Source organism: Motacilla alba, chromosome 3, assembly GCF_015832195.1.
Source record: "Motacilla alba alba isolate MOTALB_02 chromosome 3, Motacilla_alba_V1.0_pri, whole genome shotgun sequence".
In the NCBI taxonomy this organism is placed as follows: domain Eukaryota; kingdom Metazoa; phylum Chordata; class Aves; order Passeriformes; family Motacillidae; genus Motacilla; species Motacilla alba.
In genome coordinates, this window is record NC_052018.1 from 81,766,998 (window position 1) to 81,794,036 (window position 27,039).

At 40.3% G+C, this 27,039-nt stretch overlaps 2 protein-coding genes across 9 annotated transcripts in view; one reads left to right on the forward strand and one right to left on the reverse strand.

Moving 5' to 3' along the window:
- The window catches only part of SDCCAG8 (SHH signaling and ciliogenesis regulator SDCCAG8), a 116,363-nt gene extending 112,090 nt beyond the window's left edge, over nucleotides 1–4,273 (reverse strand). The window contains exon 1 of one of the 2 annotated variants that reach the window (XM_038130324.1): nucleotides 3,596–4,273. In XM_038130324.1, coding sequence (XP_037986252.1) covers nucleotides 3,596–4,148 — 553 coding nt within the window. In that variant the 5' untranslated portion in view covers nucleotides 4,149–4,273. The remainder of the gene's footprint in view (nucleotides 1–3,595) is intronic. The other variant, XM_038130325.1, reaches the window with a different exon arrangement.
- A 13-nt stretch (nucleotides 4,274–4,286) lies between these two features.
- The window catches only part of CEP170 (centrosomal protein 170), a 95,470-nt gene continuing 72,717 nt past the window's right edge, over nucleotides 4,287–27,039 (forward strand). For all 7 annotated transcript variants that reach the window (XM_038130322.1, XM_038130323.1, XM_038130316.1 and 4 more), the window contains exon 1: nucleotides 4,287–4,418. The gene's annotated coding sequence lies outside the window, so the exon portion shown is untranslated. The remainder of the gene's footprint in view (nucleotides 4,419–27,039) is intronic.

Here is a 27,039-nt window from a genome sequence, read left to right on the forward strand (position 1 = left end):
TAAATTGAAGAAAACAAATGGCAGCTCTATGAAAAAGTTGTTATAAGTCTGTCACCCAAAGCTAACAGTCCAGTTCAAATAATGTCTACAAGAACATAAAGTTACTGGCTATAAATTCAACAAACAGCATCACTTGCTGATATCTCATGGTTCCAAATCAACAAAAAGCCTGAGAAAATTAGAGAAGGAATTACACTGATTCTTTAGGTCTTGAAAAAACCCAAAGCGAAATCACTGTAGAATTTTTGTGAAACAATAACTGACAAACCAGACAATTAGACACACTAGTGAAAGCAAAACTAAAATAGACATTTAAAGAAAAATTAGATAAACATTTGCTTCCATTGACAGCTAAAAATCTAAAATATTGTACTATATGTCTTTTCAGTCAAGTAACTGCTGAAAAATACTGAAACTGAGAATTTGGTTATAGGGTCTTTTGTGTTTAGCACACCTTGGAACTTACTTTACTTCCCATTCTGACATCCATCCATCAGCTATTCTTTCTTGGTTGCCAAACACAGGTATGTTACCGTGGAAGTAACACACTATATGGCAGTTTTGAGACTGAAAGTATTCTGTCTGTCACTACCTGTGCTGCTAGGATTTTACATGCAGCAATGAGCAATACCAGGCTGTTCATTAGTCAGGCCTCAAAAGATCCCAATATGTGTGAAATGCTCAGCTGCTCCAAAATAATGAATCCTTCTGATTTAGTTTCTTGGTCTCTTTTTATATGAGAAATAACAGCATAACTTTTATCTAGTTCTCATCTTTAGAAGCACAGCTGCAGCAGTCATTGTCACAAGTTCCTGCACCAGCTCTTTCTGCAGAACATAAAACATTTGCCTAAGTTATAGGAACCCTCACATATGAAAACCTCATTTCTAAGTTCCTTGTGGCAGATTCTCCACCTCTAAAAGAATATTTTATGTTCAGAAGAATACCTAGAAACACCTGCCAAATAGAAATAAAAAGCCTAAACAAAAAACATTAAGAATATAATTTTAAGCTGCTTCAGTGTGACAGCTAACTTGTAGTGATGGAAACTGGGCCACATACTCACTTTTCCTAAGATGGCTTTGATTTCCCATCTCTCCTGTTTTATTTTTGGAACCACATAAAACAGACACAAATTGAAACTTTATTCAGAAAAGGCTTATCTTGTCATCTGTTTCTCTTAGCGTTTGCATCTCTATTCTCTGGAATTATGTAGGACACTGCACTCAGCAATGCAGTGGAATACAGAATGTAATTTCCACAATATCCTAAGACAGACTTGAGGTAGACAAGTGTATCAGGCCCAGTAACAATCCCAAAAAGGATTGTTTGCCCCTCCTTTGCTCCTGCTCTTTCACTGTCTCAGGTCCAACAGTGAGCCAACGCTCTTTACGCAAGAGGCAGAAAACTCAACACAAAAACATAAGCTAATAGTTCTCTGTTCAAGAAACCAGAAATATGCTCAAAACAAAGAACTGGACTCTAAATAGTCTTCTCAATTTACTGCTGTTAGGAGAAAAGGGGAAAGTCACAGGAAGGCATCACGCTCTGCTCTTGGCAGTGGTATAGTAGAAGGCCATTGGACATTGACATTATGCCTGTCAAGTGTCAGTTATTGATATGAATACAGCAGCTCACCACTTATTTACAAAATACCTCTACTCCCTTGAGAACTTTTTATTAGAAATATTATCTCCTAAAGTTTTTAAGGTTCATTTGAAATGGTCTCAATTATATGAAAGTTTACATAGTAACCTAACAACCCAAACTGTATAAATACCACCCTCTTAACTTTAGTACTACACATAGCATTAAAGACTTTCATTATACAAGGTCAAAGCTACATTACAGAACCTCTGTTATTTATCAAAGCCTCTCTGCTGAACTCTAAGACCAGTTAGGTCTTAATTAGGTTTTTTTGGTCCAGCTTTCTGCCCTCTGGCCACCAGACTCAGTTTACTGAACACTCAGGCTCCCTGTCTTCTGAGGGATTTCCTTTTGCAACAAAGGACACTGCTCTGAAATAATCAGTTGTTCTTTGAGAACTTAAGCACCCTTCCATCAAACTGAGTAAGGCTGTAAAGTGATTCTTCTGGTGTCCAGCATGGGTGGTGCAAAACTGTTGCCATGAGCTCAGCCTGCATCCAGATAATGTCAAGCATTACAGGCATGTTATGAATGCTGTATTTCAAAAACATCAAATAATGCCCAAAGCATGCCACCTAAAACTGCAGAACGCAGATGACAGGGTCATCCCAATGGGGAGAAAAATCTCAAGCTGTATAACGATATAAGAGAAGTGGGTAAAGCATAAGATTGGACAACTCTGAGAGTAACGATGACCTGTTTGCTCTACAGGGAATTCCTAACACCAGTAGTAATGATGTGAAAAATGCTGTACAGTTCAAAGGAGTTAAAAATTGTACATCACTGAGAAATAAAGAGGTTCTTTGAGAAACACAATGGATCCCCCCTGTATTGGGGCTGTTTGTGCATCACCATATTGATTTCTACATGAGAATTACCCCCAGATGTATGAAATCAAAACTACCTTGGCATCATATGAAAAGAAAATTCTTGTTTCCAAGAATGTAAAGGGAAAGGCTCACCAGAAATCCAAGTTATAAAATTATTTAACAAATATAATAGATCCAGAGTAAGGGGATCCAGTCAGAAAAAGATGAAATGAAAATAAGTTGTATGAAGAGAATACATGCATCCAATTAGATATGGTCAGCTCTAACAGTCTCACACAGTTAAACAGCCCTGATATTTGTCATCCTAACTGTTCTGCAATAACTGTTAACTGCAAGTGTCAAGTAGCATTACCATGCCCATTTCATCTACAGGAAAAGTAAATAGAAATGATTCCTCAAAGTTCTGTCTTGTGGAACAAAAGAAATCTATTGCTAATGTAAGGAACCGATGCTCCTTTGAGAAGGAAGTAAAAAAATATTTGCTGAGAATCGAGTATCAAGTAGCTATTTCAAAATGTTTCCATTGTTTTATCCTTTTATCCTTGTTTCTTTCTTCTTTTTGGCAATGCTGTTTCCTATGGCACAGGAAACATCCCAACGGGCCATGTGGGGGTGCTATGTTCAGAACACAACTTTTTCGCACCAGTAGGTTTGCATCCCCACAAATTATTCACTGGCTTTCTTCAGAATTCGGACATTTGCTTAGCCCAGGCGGTGACAGTCTGAGGGCTGGTAAGCCCAGGTGTCACGGCTTCTTGGACAAAGCGGCAGGTATGAAAACACTCCACGTCACGGGAAACAACCACTCTCGTTCCAATCCACTTGTACCCTCATCTTTACCACGACGAGAATCCGATGCTTCGAGGACGGCCAAAACCCCCACACGAGCCAAAACCGCCCCCGAAGCAGCAGCTGTCCTGCCCGAGCCGAGTTACGGTGAGACGAGCGCGTGTCACAGCAGGAACGCCGCCCGCCACCGGGCGTGGGAACAACCAGGCGCAACTTCCGTGCTGCGCGCCCGTCCCAGCCCGGCCGGGGCGCTCCGCGGGGCGCGGGCAGCCGCAGACCCGGGCGGCGGCTGGGGCGGCCCGGCCTCACCCCGCGCCCGTGCCGCTCACCTCGGAGGCGCCTCTGGTACCGCTCCAGGGACTCCTCCAGGGCGCGCTCCCCGCGGGGCGTCCGCATCAGGACGCCGCTGGCCGCCGGGGAGCAGCCGGCGCTGTCCGCCGGCACCGGGGGCTCCCCGCGGCGAGGCTGGGGGACGGTACTTCCACCCGTTCTACCTTCCCGCGTTGGGCTCTCGGAGGAGCCACCTGCGGGGATCCCTCCGGCTCCTGGTGGCCGACCGTTGCCGTCGGCCGCCGCAGCTGAGACTAGCAACGCCAGGAATCCGTCGCGCTTCCCGATGGCGGGAATGCCGCCGCCGGGACTACAAGTCCCGGCATGCACCGCGCCACCGGAGGCGGAGTCCCCGCCCACCGCCCACCCCCGGCAACCGGGAAAGGGTGGTCGCCGCAACCCGTCTCCCCTTTGTTGTGGATCGCGGCCGCAGTCGCGCCTGCGCACAGCGCAGCCCGTCCGCCTACGCCCTCGGGCCTGCAGCGGGCTCAGCGCCGGTCCCGCCACGGCCGGGGCGGATCGGGGCGGGAAGCGCGGTTTACCTCCCGCCATCGCCCGCGCGGGGAGCGCCCGCAGCCCGGGGAGCGCTATTGTCTGCGGGCGGCGCAGGCGCAGCGCGGCCCCGCCGGCGCTGGGCCCCGGCGCGTGCGCAGTGCGGCGCGGCGGTGCCGTTAGCCGCCGCTATGTGCAGGGAATAACGCCGGGGCCGTTGCCAGAGGGACACCGAGCGCTCCGCCCTCGCTCCCGCATCCCGCGGGATGCCGGCTCGCTGAGCACCCGCTAGCGACGGCCCCTCCCCGGCGCGCGAGCCTCCTCGGAGGGGTGAGTGAGGATGATGCTGCCGCCGCCGCCCTGGGCTGCGGGTCGGGCGGGAGCCGTGGCGCGGAGAGGGGCCGCGGTCCGCCCGGTGCCTATTGTGTCAGGAGGTACCCGCCCGCCGGGATATCGGCGGGCTGCGGCCGGCGGAGGGGGAGGCAGCACGGTCCGGGCACAGCCCGCTCCCCCTCCCCCGTCGGGCCCGTCGCTTGCTCCGCGCCCCCGCCTCCCTTTCCCCTCGTCAGAGCGGGGCGATCGCCGGTGCCAGGGGGCATCGCCTCAGGCGGGACGCGGAGGGCATCCCGTATCTGGCATTTGGTGCTGCTGGATCCCGCTGCCCGCGTCTCCCTGCCCCTTTCCGCCCGCGGGGCGCCCCCGGCACACCCACCCAGCCGGCCAGCCCCGGGGCTGCGCAGCCTCCCCTCCCGCGGGCGGATTTCCGCGGTTCCAGCGGAGACGTTTCCAGAGGTTTAATTTTTTTTTTTTGGGTGACCTTCTTTCACTGCTTGCCCCGGGGCTGGAGGCAGCGTGTTTCTCCGGATTTAAGAATCAGTGACGCCCTTCGTCTGATGCGGCGTTTCCCCCCGTCTCCTTAAAATAATGTCTTCTCTGAAAGGGTGATGGAGAAAATCTGCGGCTTTCGCCTTTTCTCGTATTGCGTATTTCCACCCGTCGAGTCAGGTCCTCTGCTTCCGAAAATATCCTCCCGAAGGCGTGAGCTTTTCCTTTTTCGAGGCGCTTCCCGGGAAAAACATGAAATCAGGGTTTTTGTCCCCGGTGGCGAGGAGCAGCCCGGGCCCACTCTGTGCGCCCGCCGTGGGGACGAACGGGTTACTGCGCTAACAAAAACCCGATGGCGATTTTCGAGCAGAAAGCGGCGTCGCAGCGGAGGAAGCGGGCGGGGCGGGGGCGCTCCCCGGGCCCCCCGCGGCCGCCGGGCAGCGGGGCCGTGCGAGCCGGGAGCCGGGCGGGCGCTGCCTGCCAGCGCTGAGGCCGTGCTCGGAGCGCTTTTTCAGCATAAGCCGACAATTAGCCCATCAATGCTCGCGGCTTGATGGAAAAAAAAAAAGAAAAAAAAAGGGATGTAGATGGTATGCTGATGAGTTGTGTATACATAAGGATTGCGTTATTGTGACAAGAGATTAGATAGCATCCACTGATCTGCGCTTGGAGGAAATTATTTTCTTCCCCGTACTCATAAAATATTTAAGTACTTTGAAAGAATAAAGCCTGTTCTAGCACTGCGATGATCATCCTCTCTCCTTTGGAATGCCATTCAAGGCTTTGTGACAGCTTTCTTGGCCCTGGGCTTGCGTCTGCAAAATGATATGTGGGATGGGACAGTTTTTGTAAACTGAACAGAGACATGATTACATATGCTGTGATTTCCTATGATTAATTTCCTCTGGGAATTACTTTATATCCAGATGCTGAGAAGTCTGTCTTGCTGAACTCTGCTGATATAGAAGCTCCTCAACTTTCAACTTTATTTAACAAGGAAAAAGTTAAACATAAACACTGCAAAGAATCTCCCCTCACTCTTTGATTATCACTCTTTTCCACCTTCATGTAAATGTTCTGTTCATGTTGGCTTTTTTTTTTTTACCCTTTGTCTGATGGAGGTTAGGAAGGCTGGCTGAATAGAGAGAATAGTGCAGCTGGGGATACAAGGAATTTTGTCAAAATCTCAAGAATCTTGAAGCTGTTTGGAATGGATCAGATTGAAATGCTTTCTTTAATTCTTTTGAAGAGAAACCTTCTAAGTTGTTACCAAACTTTGGCATGACAGTGCATTGTTTGGGGAGTGGTTTTCACATATGACTATTGCCCATATCTAATCTGACTTTTGAAAAAAACAATGGGTTATTTCTATATTGAGTTTCATCTCCTGTAATGGACTTGACAAGCAAAATTTCTTAAAAACTCTGGTGATAACATAGCCAGAAAAGCTCCAGCTTATGAAAATAAACTGGACAAGTCTATGTTCAGTTGTAGGTGAGAGTTTGGAAGCTTCGTCAAATACCTGGAATGAAACCCAAGGCATGAGAAGTTGCAGAAATGGATTTTGCAGTACCATTTTCAGTTCTTGGCATTGCAGGGAGAAGGTATTTAATGTGTATTGATACCATAGTATCTCCTTGATTCTCCTAACAGGACAGTTTCCATGTTAGCACTGCTTTTCTTAGCTTTGTAGAATGGAACTGAGATACAACAGATTGTTTTTACTTCAGCTAGAAAGCAAAGAAAAGCTGTGAAATTCTGGTTTTCCTTTAGAAAATTCTGAACTGAAGCATCAGATATGGAATACAAGCATATAGGAGGTTTTCTACAAGTAAATTCTCTCTGCTTCTAGCCCTTGTGAGATTGTAAAAGAACACAATGGCACTGCCCGCTGCTTAAAGAATATGCATAATGTAGTAAAAATTGATTGTGTTGTGACCAAGAGACTGCAATTTGAGAAAAGGAAGTTGTTTGTGACTGAGGGATGGAGCTTGAAGTCTGCTAGCTGGGAGCTGGGGTTAGATGTGTGTATCTCCTCAAAGGTGCACATCTTCACTGCGCTGATTGAGCCTGTGGGGGCCTTTCATTGTCTGTTAGGTTTGTAATGATCTCAGCAAAAAGCATGTCTTCCGTTCTAGTATTGATCCTTGCATGTATCCATGCATTTTTGAGGGACTGGTCTGTTGAGAGCAGCTTCCTTCAGTGCTCAGAATGTTCCCTGGATCACATTCCAGCTAGGGCATTGAATGGGGCAGGTGTCATGGGGAAAAGTAGTTTGTGATTAGGTGACTTAAACTGTAAGAGAATGCATGCAAATAAGGTTGGGAAGAGAGTTGTTTAAACGACTTCATGTATGTCTGTTGTACAGTTACACATTCATAAAAACATTGAAAAATGCTAAATAAATTGCAAATGCCTAAATCTGTATTGTAGTTTAGTTTCTCTGACTCTACCACTAAAAAATGAGAATGAGGCTGTTTTTATTCTGCAGATGCATTTGTGGGTAGAGTGATCTTTTTAGTTAAAGTTGTGTTTGACCTTCAAAAAACCCTTATATTTTAAATTAGTGTATATAATTTTTTATCATATGTCAAAACCAGCTTGTCCTAGAGGTTTCAAATAAAAACCACAATTATATTTTAGTAGATTGCTGATGTAATTAGATTTTGGGTGGGGAGACCTGTGTTTGAGAATGTACTCAGCGCTGCATCACTGACATTGAAATGTGTTCAGCCAGCTCTTAGATTATGGGGGAGAAGTAAGGGAGTGGGGTGGATATTAAAGAGGCTGACTAGTTGTTCTGTCTTAATGGCTGTGCATGGAGTATTCCCAGTTACTCCCTTCTCTTTTGGTTTGGAACAGCATGGCTGCGCTGCTTTGTTGCAGTGACTCTGGTGGTTTACGAAGTACATGAGAAGTTAATTCACTCCACTAACCCAGGAGAACACTATTTCTTTTCTTTTTGTTTTGCTCTTTTTTTTTCCCCTTCCTCCCTTGGATTAGCAAATTGAATTATCTTATTGTGTGGCCAGATGAGTGCCGGAGCAAGTACACAGAACGGGGTCAGCAGTGTCAAGCCAGGAAGAGGGGAATTTTCATTCTTCCAGTAGCAAAGATACATTTCATCTACTTTACTGTCCTATATGGCTGTCCCCTGCACCACTGCAGACTACTGTGGTCAGACAGGAGGTGGGTTGTGTATTAATCCAAGAAAACAAAAAATTGAGATACTGGATTTGTTCTGTTAGTCTTTATTTGAGGTCCTTGATATGGAAACTGTCCACAGCCACAGACTAAACATTTAAAACCTATCACTGGAAGAGAAAAAAATTTCTCTGGAAAGTAAATGTTAAAAGAGGGAGGACAAGTAGTTCTGTTAAGCATTGTGGCCTTTGTACTAGGATAAGCAGGATTTTTGGTCCAGGCTAATGTTGGTATCTTCTCCTTTATGGAAACTAGGCATGTAAATTTTCAAGTATTTTCATAGTTTTGTCTCTCCTGTTTACTGGTTTTGAAGTATGTGGGTTTTGTGAATTGTAGGAAGGTTCTAGTAGGAAGGGGTTTTGAGAAATGGTGGGTTTTTAAATTCAAAACAGAGATTGAAACACAGTTTTTATTTTTGTTCCTTGAATAAAATATGATAAATTTTTCACGTGTGAGCCCAGCAAAGCCCAGCTTTGTTTCTTCTTCTCTTTTTCTCCTCTGATAAACTGTTAGTGAAAAAATAGACTTTTCCTTAGCTAGGTGCTTTTCAGAGCTTTGGCATCATCCACTGGTGGGTCTGGTGGGCTGACTCAGATCCAAATGCAGCCCTCTTACTGTCTTGCTCCTTTGGTTGCTTCTGCTGCTTTTATTGGAAAGTTTGGTGTTCTTGTAATAGAGTCCTCTGTTTACATTCTTTGGAACGATAATGTTTTATATTCAGATCTAGTCAGTGAAACTTAAGAGGGTATTGTCCTTGACTAATAGCTGAGTCTTCTGAAGTCTGTGTGGTGCATTTTTCAGGTCTCATTTTGTACTTCATTCCAAATAAAATTCTGGTTCTGCTCATTTTGTTTCTTTCCAGGAAGAACTGCAATTACTGAGCTTTTCAGAGACATAATAACAGAAGTGGTGCCACTCCCTGGCATTTCCAAGATGTTTCTTTGTGCTTGGGGTATTTAGTTAGTCTTCAGCTGTGGTATATGAAAAACTTGTAATCAATCCATTAGCAAGTCATTATGGTCTGAAAGTAGTAATACACTCAGTGCATTTAATCAGATGTACTTGCAACTTTTCCCTCAAAATTACATGCACAAATAATTTTGTTGATGATCTTTCTATTCATTTGCAAATATTTGCCCATCTAAATATGCATTCTATTCCGTGTTCAAAACCAAAGCCTTTTCAATTTTGTCTTATTTGTCTTCTCGAAGTTCATTGCACTTCTAAATTAGGAAGAAAGATGCAGGAAGTTGGAGTGTCATGATACCTTTCAGTTTTCTCATGAACATACTTCCTGCTTTCATTAATCCTACCTTCTCTCCTCTCTGCCCTGTAACCTAGCTGATTATTTAGCCCTGTGGAACTGGATCATCACAGGAATCTTGATGACAGGAATTATTCTACTTAACTTCACAATGTAACTTACTAAACCAAAAACACTTAGAGGGTAATAGTGTAGTTTTTCTTCTCTTTTTTTTCTCTTTTGGAATCTTCCTAAAAAATGGCCACATATATGGACCTTTGTTCTGATTTATACCTCTTATCTTCTCTCCTTGAGTGGGTATAACCTGGTGCCAAGGGAGAGTTGAAAAGGGTGCAAGCAATATTTCTTGCTTTCTGCTGAGGTGTTGCTAGCCTCCCAAATATTTTCTGCTTCAAACTTTTGAGTCAGGTGTAGTTTCTGTTAAGCTTTGTTCCTTCCACTTGGTCTTCATTTCTTCAACTGGGTCTTGAATAGGCAATTCAGTAAAAATGACTTAATTTTTTATTCATGTTCAGTAATATATCCGCTTAATTAAATAATTAAAGTCTTGGTTTTCTACAATTTGTTTTACTGCAAAAAAGCTGTCCCAGTTTTTTGAGATTAATGATGATTACTCTTCTAGTCATTAATCTCTTTCTTTAAGTGGTCATGTTTTCTTTTCATTGTATTTGGTTTCCAGAGGGGATAGTCAGATAAAATAAGGGTGAAACCCTTCTTGTAGAATGACTTTTTGAGGTGATTCACTAGTCAAAAACACAGCTTGAATTTTAGCTTTAAGTTGACTGTGACACTGGCTATTACAAATATTTTTTTAATTTTAAGCAGAAATTAGTCAGGAAGCCTTTAAGGAGCCACTGAGTACCCAAAACTTGTTAGCTTTTGCATCAGCAAAGAGTTTTGAAGAACGATAGCAACTTGTTGACATAAGAATTATGGAACCTGTTTTATTTTTTTTTCATGCTAGAGATAATATTTGCCTTGGTGATCATTTTGTGTTTGTTTTACATTTACAGTTCTTGTTGATAAACATAATAAAAGGTCTTTCTCAAAAACTGTTTTACTTCTAAGTGTTGCTCAGTCATTATGCTCACATAGTCATTTAAACATCATGCTGATTATTTTATTGGGCCAGATTGGTGATAATTGGGTAGAGCCTTTATTTTGATGAAGTCATTGCAGACTTGAATCTTGAACAGCCTTAGTGAAATTAATTAGTTCTAAGTATGCCGTAATTCCTGCCTGTTTGTTTAGATAAGTGTTTCTAGTTTCAACTCTTAGCATTTTGATCACAAATTCTGTAGCATATTTTTAATGAATTAAATCTTAAATAATCAGCTTTTAAATTCACCTTGTGATCTCTTTTTAGACAGGCACCAGTCCTCATATATTACAAGGAATCCTATGCCTAACTATTTGTTGCTGAGTGCTCTTCTGAGAGGTGCAATTGCATGCCCACTGTCAGTCCTAAAGATGCATATTGCATAGCATATCAGAAAGAGGCATGAACGCCTCAAGGTCTGAAATGAAGATTGGAAGCAGATGAGTGTTTTTCATCTGGAAACAGATTCCTGATGGAGAGAATTATCTCCTGTTGCTTTATGGGGAGCTGCAATGAGGCTTCTGATGAATATGCTTCTTTTTTTTTTTTTTTTTTTTTCTTCTGTAGATAGTACTCTGTGGATTTGTTCTCTTCAGGTTTTGTCATGGTTGGAGAATAGTAAGAAAGATAATGTTGCTGGCACAGAACTGAAATTAGTGAAATTAGTGAAAAGGAATGCTTGGATATAGTCAATAGGAGTATTATGAAAAAGAATAAGTATTTAAAAGAAGAACACTACCCAAAATCAAAACAAAAGCAGAAAAAAAAGAACACCAAGAATAAGCAATGGAAAAATACGTTCACACAAAAAAGTCAAGTTGAACTTAAGCTTGGATATAAATTGAGTCAATCACTGGAAGGCCCAGATATGATTGCAAACGTTTTTTAAATTCTTTTTAAGTTTGACTATAACAATACCTGAAACAAGGTAGCCATTGCAGAAAATGTATTGTTGTTTCTGTAATCTTAGTTTGCCACTTTATGCTGAATCTTTATATCCTGTTTGTTTTGTTGGCTCTTTTTCTCATTCCGAATTTTATTTTTGGCTTCCTTGAGCATGGGTAAGTTGCTGTCTGCCCCAGGTCTTAGTGCAGTCAATGGATCTTCAGGTGCTACAGATTACATCTGTGTATGGCAGGATCTGTTTTTACACAGCAACACAAAGCCCAGTATAATTCTGTTGAATTACATTGTTTAGCTTGCTGTAGGAAGTTTATTGCTTGTCTTTTTCTATTCTCCTGAAATAAATTCTACTTTCTCTAGTATTTGAAACTTCTAAATAACATGTAATCGTCTTGCATACTGGGTGTGTAATTTTTCTACCATCCCTTAAACAAACTTCGCTTTTCTCCATTTTTGTGGCTTAATTGCATTTTCTTTAGCACACTTTATTGGCAACTTCAGCTGTCAAAGTTAAATGTGTTAGATGTTGCGAGGTTGGAGCTGCAAATAGCAACAGTCACCTTCCCCCTTAGGGCAGACTGATACTCCAGAGTCTGGTTTGTATTGAACTCTTGGAGGATTGTCATTGCATGGGACTTGTTTCAAGATGCTGCCTGGTTACTGGCTTTGAGGAGGTCACTGTTTGTACCAGAACAAGGAACTAAGTTATGCAGCCTTTCAGTCACCTTTCAATACCTGAATGTAGTTGAAGTGTTTTAAAGGGTTTTTTTATTCATCAGTACTTGAGTTCTAGTGTGTTAAGAAGTGAGAAGTTTCTTTCTGCCAGAGTTTCTGATGTTGCTTTTGGTCTTAAATTTTACTTACCTCATTTACGTACCCCACACAATAACCATTTTCAGTTGGTTTGGCTAATAAAGCTGGGTATTTACTTGAATGTCTAACAAGATGAATTCCTTTTGATGTCTGGTCAGACTATAGCATATAATAAAGTCTTTTGAAATGTGGCAGTAAAAATGAAGGCTGAACCATTAAGAAGTGGGAGTGAACCAGGAAGTCATGAGCTATTTGTTGTCCAGTTTAGGCAAATGGAAACCTCTAATTTCATTTAGAAGTATGAATATTATCAAGCATACTACTATTTTTTGCATGGTTAATGAAATTAATTCAAACAGCATTGTGGGACAATACTAGTTTAAAGAGGTTAAGATCCTTGAGTTCTTGGATTTTGTGAGTCTTTCCCTTTGTACAGTTTTATTGCAAAACCAAGAAGAGCATTAAGCCTTGCTATTTTTATCTATTGTGGTTTTTGAGGGACAATGCCATTGATCCTCAAAAAATTATTCAATAATGTCCATGTATTGTTTTATTTATATAGTTATTTCCATGGGAATTCTTCTTTTATATTCATGATACTTACTCACATTAGGGATGACTGATCTAAAACAGATTTAGAAGACCAACTGCATTAGTGCATCATGAGATGAGAGACTAAAGATTTGATCATTGAGTGCTTATAAAACATGGTAGAGCAAGTGAAAAAAGAATAAAATTACACACTGAAACATTTTACAAAGTACATAGTTTTAATCTATAATGGATAAATATGAGAACCTGCTTTATATTTGTATATAAATGATGGTGAAGCATTGGAACAGGCTGCCCAGGGAAGTGGTGGATGTCCCGTCCTTGGAGGCGTTCAAGGTGAGGTGGGGCCCTGAGCAACCTGGTCTAGTGGAATGTACCCCTGCCCATGATAGGGGGATTGGAACTTAATGATATTTGAGGTCCCTTCCAACCCAAGCCATTCTGTGATTCTATATTAATAGTCCTTACAGTTCCTATAGATCTGTCTGAATACAAGAAGTCCTGTGAGGCTTAGGGTGATTTGGTGGAATTGCCTTGTGTTCTCGTAGCGGCCTAAGCGGAGCTTGCTATTGGCTGTCCTGGTCCTGCCCTGTTCTCCCCTTTTCTGCCACTCACCTGCACAGCCTCACCCCTTTTGCTTTGGTCCTACACTGCTGTGTAGCTTCAGGGCACCATTTATGTGTTTATGGGAGTGAGAAGAGCACAAGAGTTATTCTGCAGCGAGTTGAACACAGGCATAGCCCAGCTCAGCTGCACAGGCACGTGTGGTCTGCAGCTGCAGCAAAGAGAGAAGTCCTGACTTTGTGGTTGGGGTGGGGTGAGAGGGCTGGAATCCTGACAGCAGAGAAATGGCTTGAGCTAATATGGAACTGCAGCTTCTTCACTTCAGCATTTATTTGGTGAGGCTTAAAACTGCCCCTTTGCCTGTCCAGTGAATCTTCAATACTAGAGTTGAAAATAAGTCAATGCTGTGAAGCTGTGGACATACAAGCAACTTCTGGCAGGATATCTTAATCTGTGTATTAGTGTTGTCAGTATATATTAATTAGACAGTATATATTAATTTTGGATAGTAACTCCTCTTCCATGGCAGATGCAGGGAACCAAGTAGGCTCCTTGAGATTTGCTGCAATACAAGTGTGCATGCAGGAGCTGCTAATAAGGAAGAGGTGCCACACTATAAATTTCACATCCCATACTGTTCCTATATTTATATCTTTAAATTCAATTAAGCTACTTTCCCCATTTCGGCTAGTAAAACTTAGGCACAGGCTGCTTCCCTCTCATAAATTCTGCATACACTGGAATTTTACCAAATATTAAAAGCTGTGCAGAATCCGAAAATGTGTTTTCTTTCTCTCTAACCAAATCTGCAAAAATATCTGAAAAGCACTTTGAGGATAAATTTTGAAAGAAAGTCAGTCTTTGGAGCTCTGTTGTTCATAGAGGGTTTTTTAACTACTTAGAATGAAAATACAGATAATAAAGACTAAGTGTTTTGTCATGATTATTTTGTCATGATTATTCAGTATTCTTTTATTTTTTCAGCTGCCTTTCTGTCTGCAAAAGATTGCAAGACAAATCTTGTTAGTAACTGGTATATTCTAGACCAGCTGTTTTCTAGCAGTATAGTTCAACTTCTGTGGATGTATTGATGGGCACAGTTGGACCATTATTAATGAAACATCTCTTTAACATCTGTAACCATCCATTATGGTGCTTGTGTGTTTATCTTGCAATGCCATGAGAATGCACTCGTTTTGTTAAAAATGCTTGTGTACCTGGATGGGGTGGTCCTTAACCTGCTCATCTTAGGGACCAAGGACAAGGAATGTTTGTATTTTTTCTCTCCCTCCCTCTAGCGTGCAATAGTACATGGCTTGTGCAGTCAAGGCTAAAGGGAAAAGAAACCCCACTTCTGAAATTTTGGCATCATTGGGGAGGCTCTTTGTCCTTGATTTGAAGTAAAGCAATCCTGTTAGGACAAAATAGAAAACCATAAGCTGGAGAACAAGTAATGTCTGGTTTCTTAGGGGTATGTCCTGTATCCCAAACTGTACTGAATTTCAACATGCTCAGGAGCTCACTCTTGTTGTGTGGGGAAAACAACTTGTTCTGCTCCCCACAATGTTCTGTGGGGGAAAATAACTTGAGTGGCAAATGCCCTTCAAAGGCAGTGAGAGCACAAAGGAACCGCGTGAGCACAGGTCAGCCAGCAGGCTGTAGGGAGCTGGGAATTGTCAAACTTGTAACACAGTGTTTCTAGTGGGATAACAGCCTTGTTCTTTTGAACTTGTTCTTCTCAGCTCTCCATTTTCCTGAAACTTCTAGGAGCTTTGTAACTCTGAAATCTCCAGCATTCTAAAACTTGCTGTTGGGAGGAGTGATTGGTGGAAACAAAATGTTTGCTTAAGCCTTACTTCCTCAGGTAACTGAAAATGGTTTCAGTAAGAGTCTTAATTGCTAACTGTGTGGTAGAAGGAGAATACATTTTTAGGAAACCTTGATGCACAGGAACTTCCACCTGAATATGAGGAAGAACTTCACTGTGCAGGCATCTCACAGATGGCTGGAGCAGATCTGGAATCTGGAACAGATTGCCTTGAGAGGTTCTGGTCTCCATCACTGGAGGTACTCAAGAACAGTCTGGACACAATCCTGTGCCATGTGCTCCAGGATGACCCTGCTGGAGCAGGGAGGTTTGGCCAAACGACTCATTCTGTCCTTCCAACTTACCCGTTCCAAGATTCTATGAAACATAGAATAATTTAAAGAATACAGGATGTGAATTGTTCCAGCCTTTAACAATGGAACTCATAATGGTCTGTCTTAATCAACTTCTTATGCTCTTGGCCATATTTAGTTCCATCTTAAAATGTTGTAAAATATTTTTGGTTAACCAGAAGATTATTTCTCTACTGCAGCAGCATGGTCAGTGTTGCTTAACACCAGCAGCCGAGCTTAACAGTGTTTGAAGTATAATCTTTTTTGTTGGAGACATAAAATGAGTAACTTCTATATAAGTGTGGGTAGTTCTTAAACTAAGAAAAGTCCAAGCCTTCAAACTTGTTCACTAAAATGCAAACAAAAAGCATGACTTGATCCCTTTTCATGGATGGGGTTACAGAACCACTTCCTCTTGTTTGGTTTGGTGCTTGGAGAAGTATGTGTAGTTTGGAGTTCTTCCCATTTAGCCTTCCCTTTCACATAGCTAGCTGCTTTTTTTTTTTTTTTTTTTTTTTTTTTTTTTAAGGCAGAAATTTATTGAACTTACAATGGAAAATCTATATAGATTTCCTCCCATAGATTCCTCCAGATTTCTTTCCATTGAAAGACACGCATTCATTTAATAGCCTTTAAAAATATTTATAGTATGATACCAATAAAAGCATTTTCCAGTGGTCTCCAAGCATTCTAAAATTAATCAGATTTTTGTTGTAGCATTTTGCAAAATATTTGCTAGTGTACTGAATCAAGTTTAAATCCCCAGTTGTTGTTAAACTGGCTTATAAAGTCCACATGAAAATAGTCTGCTTACCTAGCAGTGAGGACTTCTGCTTGTGATTTAGGGGTTGTAATCTACCTGCTCTAACAAGTTCTTGCATAAAAACATTGAGCTCTATATGCACTCTTACATATTAATTCTGGAAGTTTATTTTGATAATTCACTTTTAACTGTTTAATCGCATTTAGTAAATAAGAGATACTAGAATAAATAGAATTAAGACTTACCATGCTAGTAGCTACATTCCTGTTTGTTGTCTGCACACAGGAAAGGAGTGAGTAGGCACCACAAGCAGATGTGGAATAGCTTCTGTGGGGAAACCATTTACATTTCAAAATCTTTGCCATAACTAGAATGGATCAATAAAACCATGGGTATTCTTAGCATTTGTGCAAATGTCTTACCCTGCTTTCTGTCTTGCTTAGTTTCTAATACTGTCGTTTTGACAGCTGTTTTTATATGATCATACATTGAGAAAGTGTTTGTTACATTTGGTACCTTTCAGTTTCATTTCATGGGAAGGAGAGAGATAGGAGGACAAACATTAAAGAAATGCCATATTCCAAACTGCAATATTAGATTTCTTTTGGACTATTTGGCTTCTGATTAAAGAACCAACCAAATAATTAAAATATAAGGCATTTTAAAAATAAGCCTTGTTTTACTCGATTTTTATATGAATCTCCAGGAAGAGGACTTCCCATCAGGAAAAGATCTAAAAGTGAAGTCTAATGTTTTTGTCTGGTATTTAAAAATGCTGGAAAAAAAGATCTTATATCTTTACATCAGAGTTACCGTGCTAAGTTTTAAATTATTTTGAATTTAAGATTGTCCTGATGTTAATTACTTCACAGAGTACCCATGTAGCCCAACATAATTATGGCACAGAATTATTTTTATGCTTTGTGCATGCACACACACTCTGCCTCTCTTCAGACATTGAAGATTGCCTAGAGCAAACGTCTCTTGCAACTTTAAGGCTAAAGTTTGAGCTTTTGCTTGCTTTGTAAAATAAGTTCATCCAACTTTTTTTTTTTTTTTTTTACTTTTTTTTTTTTTTTAATGTAGGGCTTGTGTTACTGATCTTGGAACAAACAACTCAGTGTATTTCCAAGAAAAATACATCTGTGGACTTGGCTGTTGAGGGTAATTGTAAAAACCTCCAAAGAATTCCATAAGGGAGAGGATAGAATGTATCAAATGTTTTGTGTGGAACATGATAAATGTTTTTCATGTTACAGTGGAGGTGTAGCAAAGAATAACAATTGAATGCCTTGTTGAAGTTATGTGTCTGTATTGCTATGAATGGATGTGGAGATTGGTAACTTTGCTATCAAGAATTGTCCTCCATCACTTCCACTTTCAAGTTCTGTGTACTCATGCATTGCATCAAGAAGTAAATGGGAACTGAAAGGAGAAAGGTAGATATTAGAACTACTTCAATACACTCTTTTCTTTGGAAAGTAAACTTATCTTTATACCCACAAAATAAATAATTCCTAGTATGAAGGAAGAAAAAAAAATTGCATTGCCTTGAACGTAATTTAATCTTACTAAGTATCTTGAGTCACAAGCTAACCCCCATATATTTCACAATTTTGGGTAAAGTGAAATCACCACCCTTGGGAGGTTAAGAGCTCCAGTTTTATTTGCAAAATACTGTTTGTTTTTTCAGTAGTGCTCAAGGCTGTGGTCTGTACTTGGCCAATGCAAATAAAACCATCTCATCACACACAGCCTACAAAATCACTTGAAATATGCCATGATGAAGGCACTCTGAATCGGAAGTGGAAGAGGAGGACTTGACTGCTTCTTTTAAGATTGCATTCTGCCTGAGTGCCCTGCCTGATTTGTATTTGTTTATTTATTTTCCTGTTTGGTAATCTCAGGAATAGTGTAGTGTGATATGGAATAGATGGAAAAGAAGGATTTCTGTAGCTTTCATCACAAGGAGCTTTTTCTCAAAGATGATTTGGTTATGATTTCTTCGGCTGGCTTGCCACAATAGTTTATAAAGGCTACTTATCAGATGTACTGTTTTATTAGCATACTTGGTATGCTAATCTCTCCAGAGATTACCTCTTTTGACCATGTGAAATAGGGAATTTTTAAACTAATTTCTTTTATGCAGTTCCTTAATCTGAATGAGCGTGATGGACAAAAAATGAAAACTTGATTGTTTAAACATAAATTAAGCTACTCTCGTAAGCAGTTATTAGCCTTTATTTTAGCTGTTTATTGAAAGCAGCGTTTGGAAAGTATTGCTGCTCAGTGTGGGGAGGCTGCAGAGAAGTGCATTCACAAGAAATGATTTTTTGTTAATGAGTGTAAAGATTAGGAATGCAAAATGAGCTGTTTCTTTAATAAATGCAAACTGTCACTATTGTCTGGTATCAAAGAATAAAACAGGATAATTCTTTCAAGTCTTAAAAGCTTTATCCTAGTGGCCAATAACAGAGTAAGTTTTAATGTTTAGATAGGATAACTTACAAGGAAAAATTCTCTCTTTAGGTACTTCTCATTACTATAAGAACAATATATGTATAAAAAGACTTATGATTGTTGTGTAAGACTGTGTTCATATACAATATCAGTCCTAAGCAAAGTTTTCTAATCAGGCTAAGAATTTGCTTGTTTACCAGTATTCTCTGTAAAGATAACCCAGTATTTTATTTTTTTGTCAAGTTGGTGTAGGACTTTGTTTCAGTCTGCTATTCTTTATACCATTTGATCTCTTAGCATCTACTAGGGATTGTGATATGTTGTTTCTTTTCCCCCTTAATGGCTTCACACTTTATTTTTCTTTTGGGGGTAGTGACTTAGCCACTTCACCTGCCAGTTCCCTCTGGACCTGCATGTCTCTCATCAGATTCAATCAACTTGTATACCTTCAGGTTCTTTAGGTGGTCTTGACCCTGATCTCTTAACAGTGGATGGTTTCTCATCCTTCCAGTCCCTGCCTGTGTCTTCTGTGACTTGGGTAGTGTGGCTGGAGCTTTTGCTGGTGAAGAACAGGGCAAAAAAGTGATTGAGTGTCTCAGCCTTTTCCATATCCCAAGTAACTAGGTCACTCTTTTCCTTCTGGAGAAGGCCCACATTTTCTCTAGTATTTCTTTTTTCTTGACATATCCAAAGAAACTTGTTGTGCTTGGCATCGCTGGCCAGATTATTCTATTCAGGCACTAGCTTTCCTCGCCTGATCTGTGGCTGTTCATACAGTATTTCTGCCAAGCTCCATATCCTTGCTTCAGTCTGTAGGCTTCCTTTTTGAGTGAGTTTGGGTTTGTCCAGAAGTTACTTTTCATCTATGCAGGTCTCCTGGCAAATCTGCTCAAATTCCTCTCTGTTGGGATGCATCTTTTCTGAACTTGGAAGATGTGATCCTTGAATATTGATGAGCTTTCTTGAACCCCTCTTCTCTTCAGACCTATATCCTACTCTAAGGAAGAGACTGAAGATCCCTGGAGAGGCCAAAGTCTGCTTTCTCGAAGTCCTTAGGGCAGCGAGCTTTCTGTCCACCCTCCTTGTTGCTCTTAGGATCTTAAACTCTTCCATGGAGCCAAGGCTGTCCTTGAGCTTCATATTCCCCACCAGCCTCTCCTTGTTGATGAGAAAAAGGTCCAGCAAGCCCCTCTTTGTTGGCTCCTCTAGCACTTGTGGAATGAAATTGTGATCAATGCATTCCAGGAAACTTCCTGGGCTGCTTATACCCTGCTGTGTTATCCCTCCAACAGATACTGGGATGCTTGAAGTCCTCCATGAGGACCTGGATTTGTGAATGTGAGGACACTCCTGTCTGTCCATCGAGGGTGCCTTATCTGCCCAGTCTTACAGGTTACACCCACTATAATGACACCTGTTCCTGCCCTCCTTTTAATCCTGATCCATAAGCTCTCAGTCAGCTCCTCATCCATCCCCTGGTGGAGCTCCATGCTGGTTACTGATATGGAGGGTGATACCCCTTCCTTTCTGCCTTGCCTATCATTCCTAAAGACCCTGTATCTTTCCATTCTAACACTCCAGTCACAGAAGCCATCCCACCACGTCTCTCTGATGTCTTCCTGGCAACTGTAGTTCAAAGGCCTCTTCACCAGCTTGGCAAACCTGTGTCCAAAGATACTCTTCCCCTTCCCTGATAGATAAACCCCAGCAGTGCCCCAGCAGACCAGGTTTTTCAAAGTCAGCCCCATGGTCTAAGTAGCCAAACCTCTGTGTGTGGTACAGTCCTGTAACCATTTATTGATTCTCCAGATTCAGCTGGCCCTTTCCAAACCTTCCCTTTAACTGGGAAGATTGATGTAAAACTGCCTGTGTTCCAGAGTGCTTTATCACTGCTCTGTAGTCCCTGGTACTCTTCTGGTTTCTCCTGGCTGTACCACTGGTACCCACATGAAATAATAGCAGCAGTGGACCAGATCTTTCTGCATTCTGTGACACTCAAATGACTGATAGCCATCACGTAAGCGTTATGTTTCATACATTCCTTTTCAGTATTTTTATGTTGATACTGGTGTAATAGCAAAGGCATGATCTCAGGATTCTTTTTTTTTTTTTTGGTCATTATTATATAAGAAAGAGAGTAGGATAAGATCTTTAAGTCATTGTCCCTTTAACTCAAAACCCCAAAGCAACTTTGACTGCAGCTGCACTGTTGGCAGAAAAAGAAGTCTATTTCAGTTGCTTTTCTGACAACCATTCCTGTGTGTCACAGCGGTAAAATAGACAGGATCTAATTCTGACCTGGACCAGAGGAGAGGATGCTTGTGCAGTTCCAGAGCTGCAGCAATGTTACAGCACAGATTTGCTGCCTGGCAAAGGGCAACAGCCTCCTGAGCTGCTTTCTTGTCCTTTTTGCATCAGATGCATCGGGTGACCTGTGGGGCAAGAAGAGTATGTGAGTCCCTTCTGTAGAGATCTCAAACTCCTGGAATGCAAGAGGAAACTCTTTCTTTATGCTTAGTGATATTCACAGCTGGAAGGCCTTTTTTTTTTTGAATTAAAATATGAGGAAGTTTCTTCCCTCAAATGCTGCTGAGGGGTCTGTGGCTTATCTGTGCTAGGTCCAGCCTATCCCCTCCTGTTGCTCAGCTGTAAAGCTGGAGGTGTGGCTGCCTGTCTCTTCCTCCCCACCTCCCCCTTCTCCCCTGCCCCCTTTTCCCTTCTGTAGTCACAGACTGCCTGAGAAATGCACTGGTGCTGCTTTATAGGTTGGTGCAGCTCTGTAGCTCTCGTTGTTTTAGTCTTTTATGGTAGGCAGTATAGGTAATATCCACCTGTGTAGGATTGTACTAATTAAAGAAGTAAGGGGCATGATTGAGCTTGATGTCCTGATGCTTCCTTTTTTGTTGTTTTTTGAGTTTTTTTTTTTGTTTCTCACCTGTTAGTTATATCTATTTTTTTTTTCTTCTTAAGTTTAAAATAGCTTTTAGAAAAATCTTTTTTATAATACTGGATGTAGCAGATGTTCTCTGTCTACAAGCAAAAGTTCTGGGGAATTTTCAAACATAAGATTCAAGGACATTTACATATTTTTATTTTGCCTTCTTTCCTCCTCCATCTCTCTGTAGAAGAACATCAACCACAAGACTGAAAGCGTGGAGGGCAGAGAAGGTAAAAGAGAATGTATTGCAGAGTAGTGATTAAGAAGGTTTCTTTGCTCTCAGCATTTCTTCTGTGCTGTAAAATTTTGTCATGGCTACATCTTTCAGTCCATGCTGGAAATGACATCTTTTTGACGTAGTGTAAGGCTTCAGTATGATTTTTTTCATCTGTTTTTCAAGAAATGGTGGCCAAATTCAGATATTTGAGCTGAGGTGGAACAGGTCAAATACTCCAGAAGCAGAATACTCATGGGTATCATTCCAAGCCCTGTCACTTACATCTTAGTAATTTTAGGAGAGAAGACAACATCTTTTTATAAGATATTTTGGTTTAGTGATAAGGGCAGTTATCCTAAGCACAGTCCTGTTCCCCATTTGAGCAGGAAAGTTAAATTGAATGGATAAGTCCCTTTTCTTTCACTTGAGTTACCTGTTTTCTTACACTTTACCTACTCGTATGCTTTCCATCCAGTTCCACTCTTGTCCAGTAATTTAATAAAATTTTAATGAACTTTAATATCAATATTTCTTTATATCAGTGAGAATGGCAACAGTTTTATGTTCAGAGCTGTATGTAACATTTGAATGTTTCTAGAGGGATGCGTTCAGGTGAATTTTCCAGTCAGTGGAATATTTGAAAATAATAATACTATTTTCTTCAATTTCTGAAAACCTAGGAATTTTTGGTCATTTTTCCTAAGTATGTGAGCTCATCTTCTGAATTTCAATGGTTTTCACCATAAATTACCTTATTTATGCTTCCTTTGCCTTTTATTTTAACAGCTTTTTAAAGGAATATTTTGATTAACCTTTATGGCCAACACTTGTGAAGTACACTTGAGTGCACAAAAGGTCATAAATACTTGAAAAAATATTTTTATAGATCATTAGCCTAAGCCATTTAAATTTAGATGGGTATTTATTATTTAAAGGTTTGGAGGAGCAACATTACACACTACTGTGGCATGACATATGGCTTCTGTAGATTGAATTCCAGCTTTCAATGGAAGGTTCTTCAGTCCTGCAAGTTTCCTATTTTTTTTTGTTTTGTTTTTGTTTGGATTTGCTGTTCTTGTTGAGATTTTTCCTGCACAAGATACCCTCTTTGCTAACAAAACCCCTTGGTGTACTGGCCCTAGGAACTGGTGAGAATAGTTTCAGTAAGGAGGCTGTTGTCTGTGCAGCCCTCTGTCTCCCTTTCTGGGATGCCAGTGATGTGAGCAGTGAAGGCAGTAGAGAATGACGAAAGCACAAGGACAGTTTCATGAGTTTCATGACTAAATGTTTAGAAGCCATCCTAGAGCATGACTTATTTTCTTGTTTTTGATGGCAGATGAGCCCTTCCCTTTACTTTGGAAAAGTGGTCTTAATTTTCTAGCCACTCTATGTGGGGCTTTAAGCTTACTTTGCTAAAGAGTTAGGCATTCAGAGATGTAACAGAAATAAATGCGACCATTTGAATACCAGTAGATTGTGTGAAACTAGGTACTTTAAAATGAAGTGCTGATGGGTTTGGAACTTAAATATTCAAGACTAAGATATTTCAGTGTTAAAAAAAGCTCTCTACAGTTCCCCATTTACATGAAACCCTCTCTACAACAACTTGTGGAGGTTTTACCGTAAGTGTTAATGAATTTCTCATGTGGTGGTGTTGAGCGTGGCAGATGAAGTCAGGAGGAAGTTAATAATTCAGGAAAGGTTTTTAGTGATGTGCAGTAAATAAGGCACAGGCTAATCAAATGATGAGGAGAGGAAAAAGAACACTGATTAACTGACTGTTAAGCTCTTTGTTTTAACCTGAGTACGGCAGAGTCCTGATTAAAATATGTGGTAATGTAGTTAAGGGTTGTTTTCTAATGCATGTATGTAAGTAGGTTAATTATGATCGCCCACGGAACACTTGGTGTGTTACACTACCCCACTTCAGAGGGTGTGACAGAGTAGACAATATTACTGTGTTATTTACCACTTAGAACTTCCTAGGTTGAAATCAATTATCTTTATAGATTACTTTTGAATATCAGTTATATAGATACAATCTTCTCAGGGTTGAAGTTACCTTCAATTTGGTCTTTTATTTCTTTGGCATAAATTTCTCCATTTCAGTCAAAATTAGAACTGCTGGCAGTGGTATTTTTTATTACATGGAATAGTCAATAAAGGATTCATGGGAGGCACTTCTCCAGTGTTGTTGACTGGCAGCATTTCTTTGTGATTTGGTTACCAGCTTCAACTCCAGGTCTTCTCCAGCCATTACTGGCTCAATCACTGCTCTTATTTCTGATTTGTCCCTTGTCATGGCTTATTTCTGATTTTTACCTTTATTGAGTCCTGATTCCAAAATCTGTCTAGGTCTGGTTCAAGTGTCTTGTCCTTGTGTGATATTGTTCTCTCGTGTATCTTCTACCCCTCCTGTTTGTTTCAACACAGGATGAGTTGAAAGTACCAGGAAAAAGGTGCCTTATTTTTGTTCTAACTGGCACTATAATACTAAAACAGCATGCTCCACAAATTTATTTAACTAAATCTCTGTAGACAGGTGTGTTGAGAGAATTTATCTCTGTCCTTGTTGAATGAATGTACACGAGGAAGGCTTTCAAAGCCTCTTGCTTGTCTTTGTCCATTTGGATGTATCTGTACAAGAGCAATAATACAAGGTACAAACTGATACTCAGGCCTTCTGCCACATTTCAATACCAATTTGCATATATGAGGTAGGGCTAATATTTTCTTAAATTGGCATAGAATATTCTGCTCTAACATTGTTTTAGAAATATTTCAGTCATTTCTTCAGAAATTTTCCCAAATTTAGTAGGCAGTTGTAAAGGTAAGCTTAATTTTAGCAAATACTTAATTAAGGCAGCTGGGAAGGTAAACTTAATTTTAGCAAATAATTTAGCAGCTGAAAAAAGGAACTTATAAGGGCAAATAATGGACAGCAAAGGGCTTATGACTTTGTCAGTACTGTGTCTCAGCTTGGTGCAGGGCTTTTTTTAATGATGTTTTAAAATATTCATAAGTAGAATTTGTTGTATAGTAATAGGATAATTGTATGCCATTAAAATTACACTGTTTTCAGTCTTAATATAGAGGACTGCAGTTAAAAATTGGAATTTCAGACATATATTAAGTTTAATTTAAATTTTAGACATAAGGTTTTGTTTCTCTGTAGGATTGTTGTCTCAGTGTTCACTAACTTTAGTTGGAGCTGTTTTCAGTTACAGGCAAATACAAAAACGTAGACTGTAAAATGCTCAAATTTGAGATTATTAAGGAGTTTTATTTGCAATAACATGACTGTACCAAAACTGATCTTGGCAGTGTCTATTTAGACATTTGAAATTGGTTACACCCGTCCTTTGGCTGCATAATACAGGATCTTAGTTCTAGGAGTGAAGTATATTTACAGGGATGATGCAGCCAATTTCTCTGTTACTGCATCATCTGTTTCCAATGACTTATTACCCACATGTTCATTCCTGGTTACAGCCTTTTGAACGTTGTACTCCTTCACCATAAAATGCTGTTCCTTCTGCAGACAAGGAAATATTTTGCAGCTGCCATAGATGTCTCAGCCACTGACTTGCCGGATCAGGAATGAAGCTTTGAATGATCAAGTCTTGATGAAATGTTTGCTGGCTTGGTGAAAGACTACAACACAATACTGCCATTTTAGGAAATATTAATAAAACCAAATGCTTCAATAAGACATTTAAAATTCTTTTTTTTTTTTTCCCTAGGGTAGAAGTATTTTTTGTAAATACTGCATCTGCAAAGTGTAGTTTGTACTGGAGTAGGACAGGTCCATCTGGGACAATATCCTGTCATGCATAAAGAAAGGCTAGATAAGGAAGAGAGGTTTTTGGGTAGGACAGTGAAACCTGGCTAGAGCATCCTCCCAACCTCTAAAAATGCACATTGCATGCACTTCCTGAGCTGTAAGTGGCGTCAGTGCCTGTAACAGGATTGATAATAAGCATTCATGAAAGAAAAGAATTGCTTTTTGAACCCTGTGTAACCATAACATTTCATTGCAAGAGTTATTATGACCTAAATTTGCACTCTGTAAAGAGCCACTTCTTGTGATGATTTTGCATCTGTCATATAGTAATTTAATTTTCTATAGAAGAGGTAAGGCGGTGAAGTGTCTTTCATCTTTGTGTTGTTCAGAACACTACAGCCAGAGTACTTGAGACAGCAGTTTATTTGAAACCTTGCAAGCTTTCATGAACTTTTTGGGGTGCAGTGTAACTGCCTACATACTGTCTACATGACTAGTAAGTGTGCAGCTGCGTATCAAATTTTTGATGCACTTTTTTGGTTCTGATATTAAGCAACTGTTGCTACTGGATCCTCTTTTCAGCCAGTTTTGCTATGCAGATTGCGGCGTAGCTCTGATCAAAGGCATTGGTTTATTCTAAAGATTACTTTAAAATAAAATATGTATCTAGGTTGATGGTTTCTTGCAGTGGAGACAGCAACAGTTTCAAAAGAACAACATTATTAAGTTCAATAGAACTGGTGATAGACTTTTAACTACAAATGTGCTGCCAAGCTGTGTGGCAGTGATTGCTTTGTATAATGCATTTTTAAAAATTATTTCACATAGCTTAATTTAATCTGTTTGTTGTCAGGCTTTATCATTTGTAGGAAGTTTGGAGTGTTGGTTTATTTTTCCCTAGCTTAGTTGCTGACCTACTTGTCTGTTTTATAAATAAAAATAGTTTTCCTCTTTTACAGTCAGTCTACCTGTGTAAACTACAACATAGTATTTACTAAGAAATTTTTCCAATTTTCAAACTTTTTCTATATAATCTTGGAGACTTTCATATGAATTTCAGATTAGAGCAGGAAGGCCAAATGGTGCAAATGTAATTAGTATAAACAGATGGGATATTTTAGAAGGTAGTAAAATATAAACAGAATGAGGAGCTCTGATACTGAACAGCATGCTTGCTGTCAAACATCCAGTTAATTTACTTGTTAAAAGCTGGAATGTAGGCTGGCTGTTTGTGATACTTCCTTTTCCTCTCTTAAAGGGAACTGAAAGGTGTCATTTGATTGACCCAGTTTAGCTTGTCATTTTAAACTAGATTAAATTGAAAATACAAATATTAATTTCCTTCAAAGGTGCTGAATAATCCATTTCAATTGTTAAAACATGTATTTAGTAACTACATCACTTT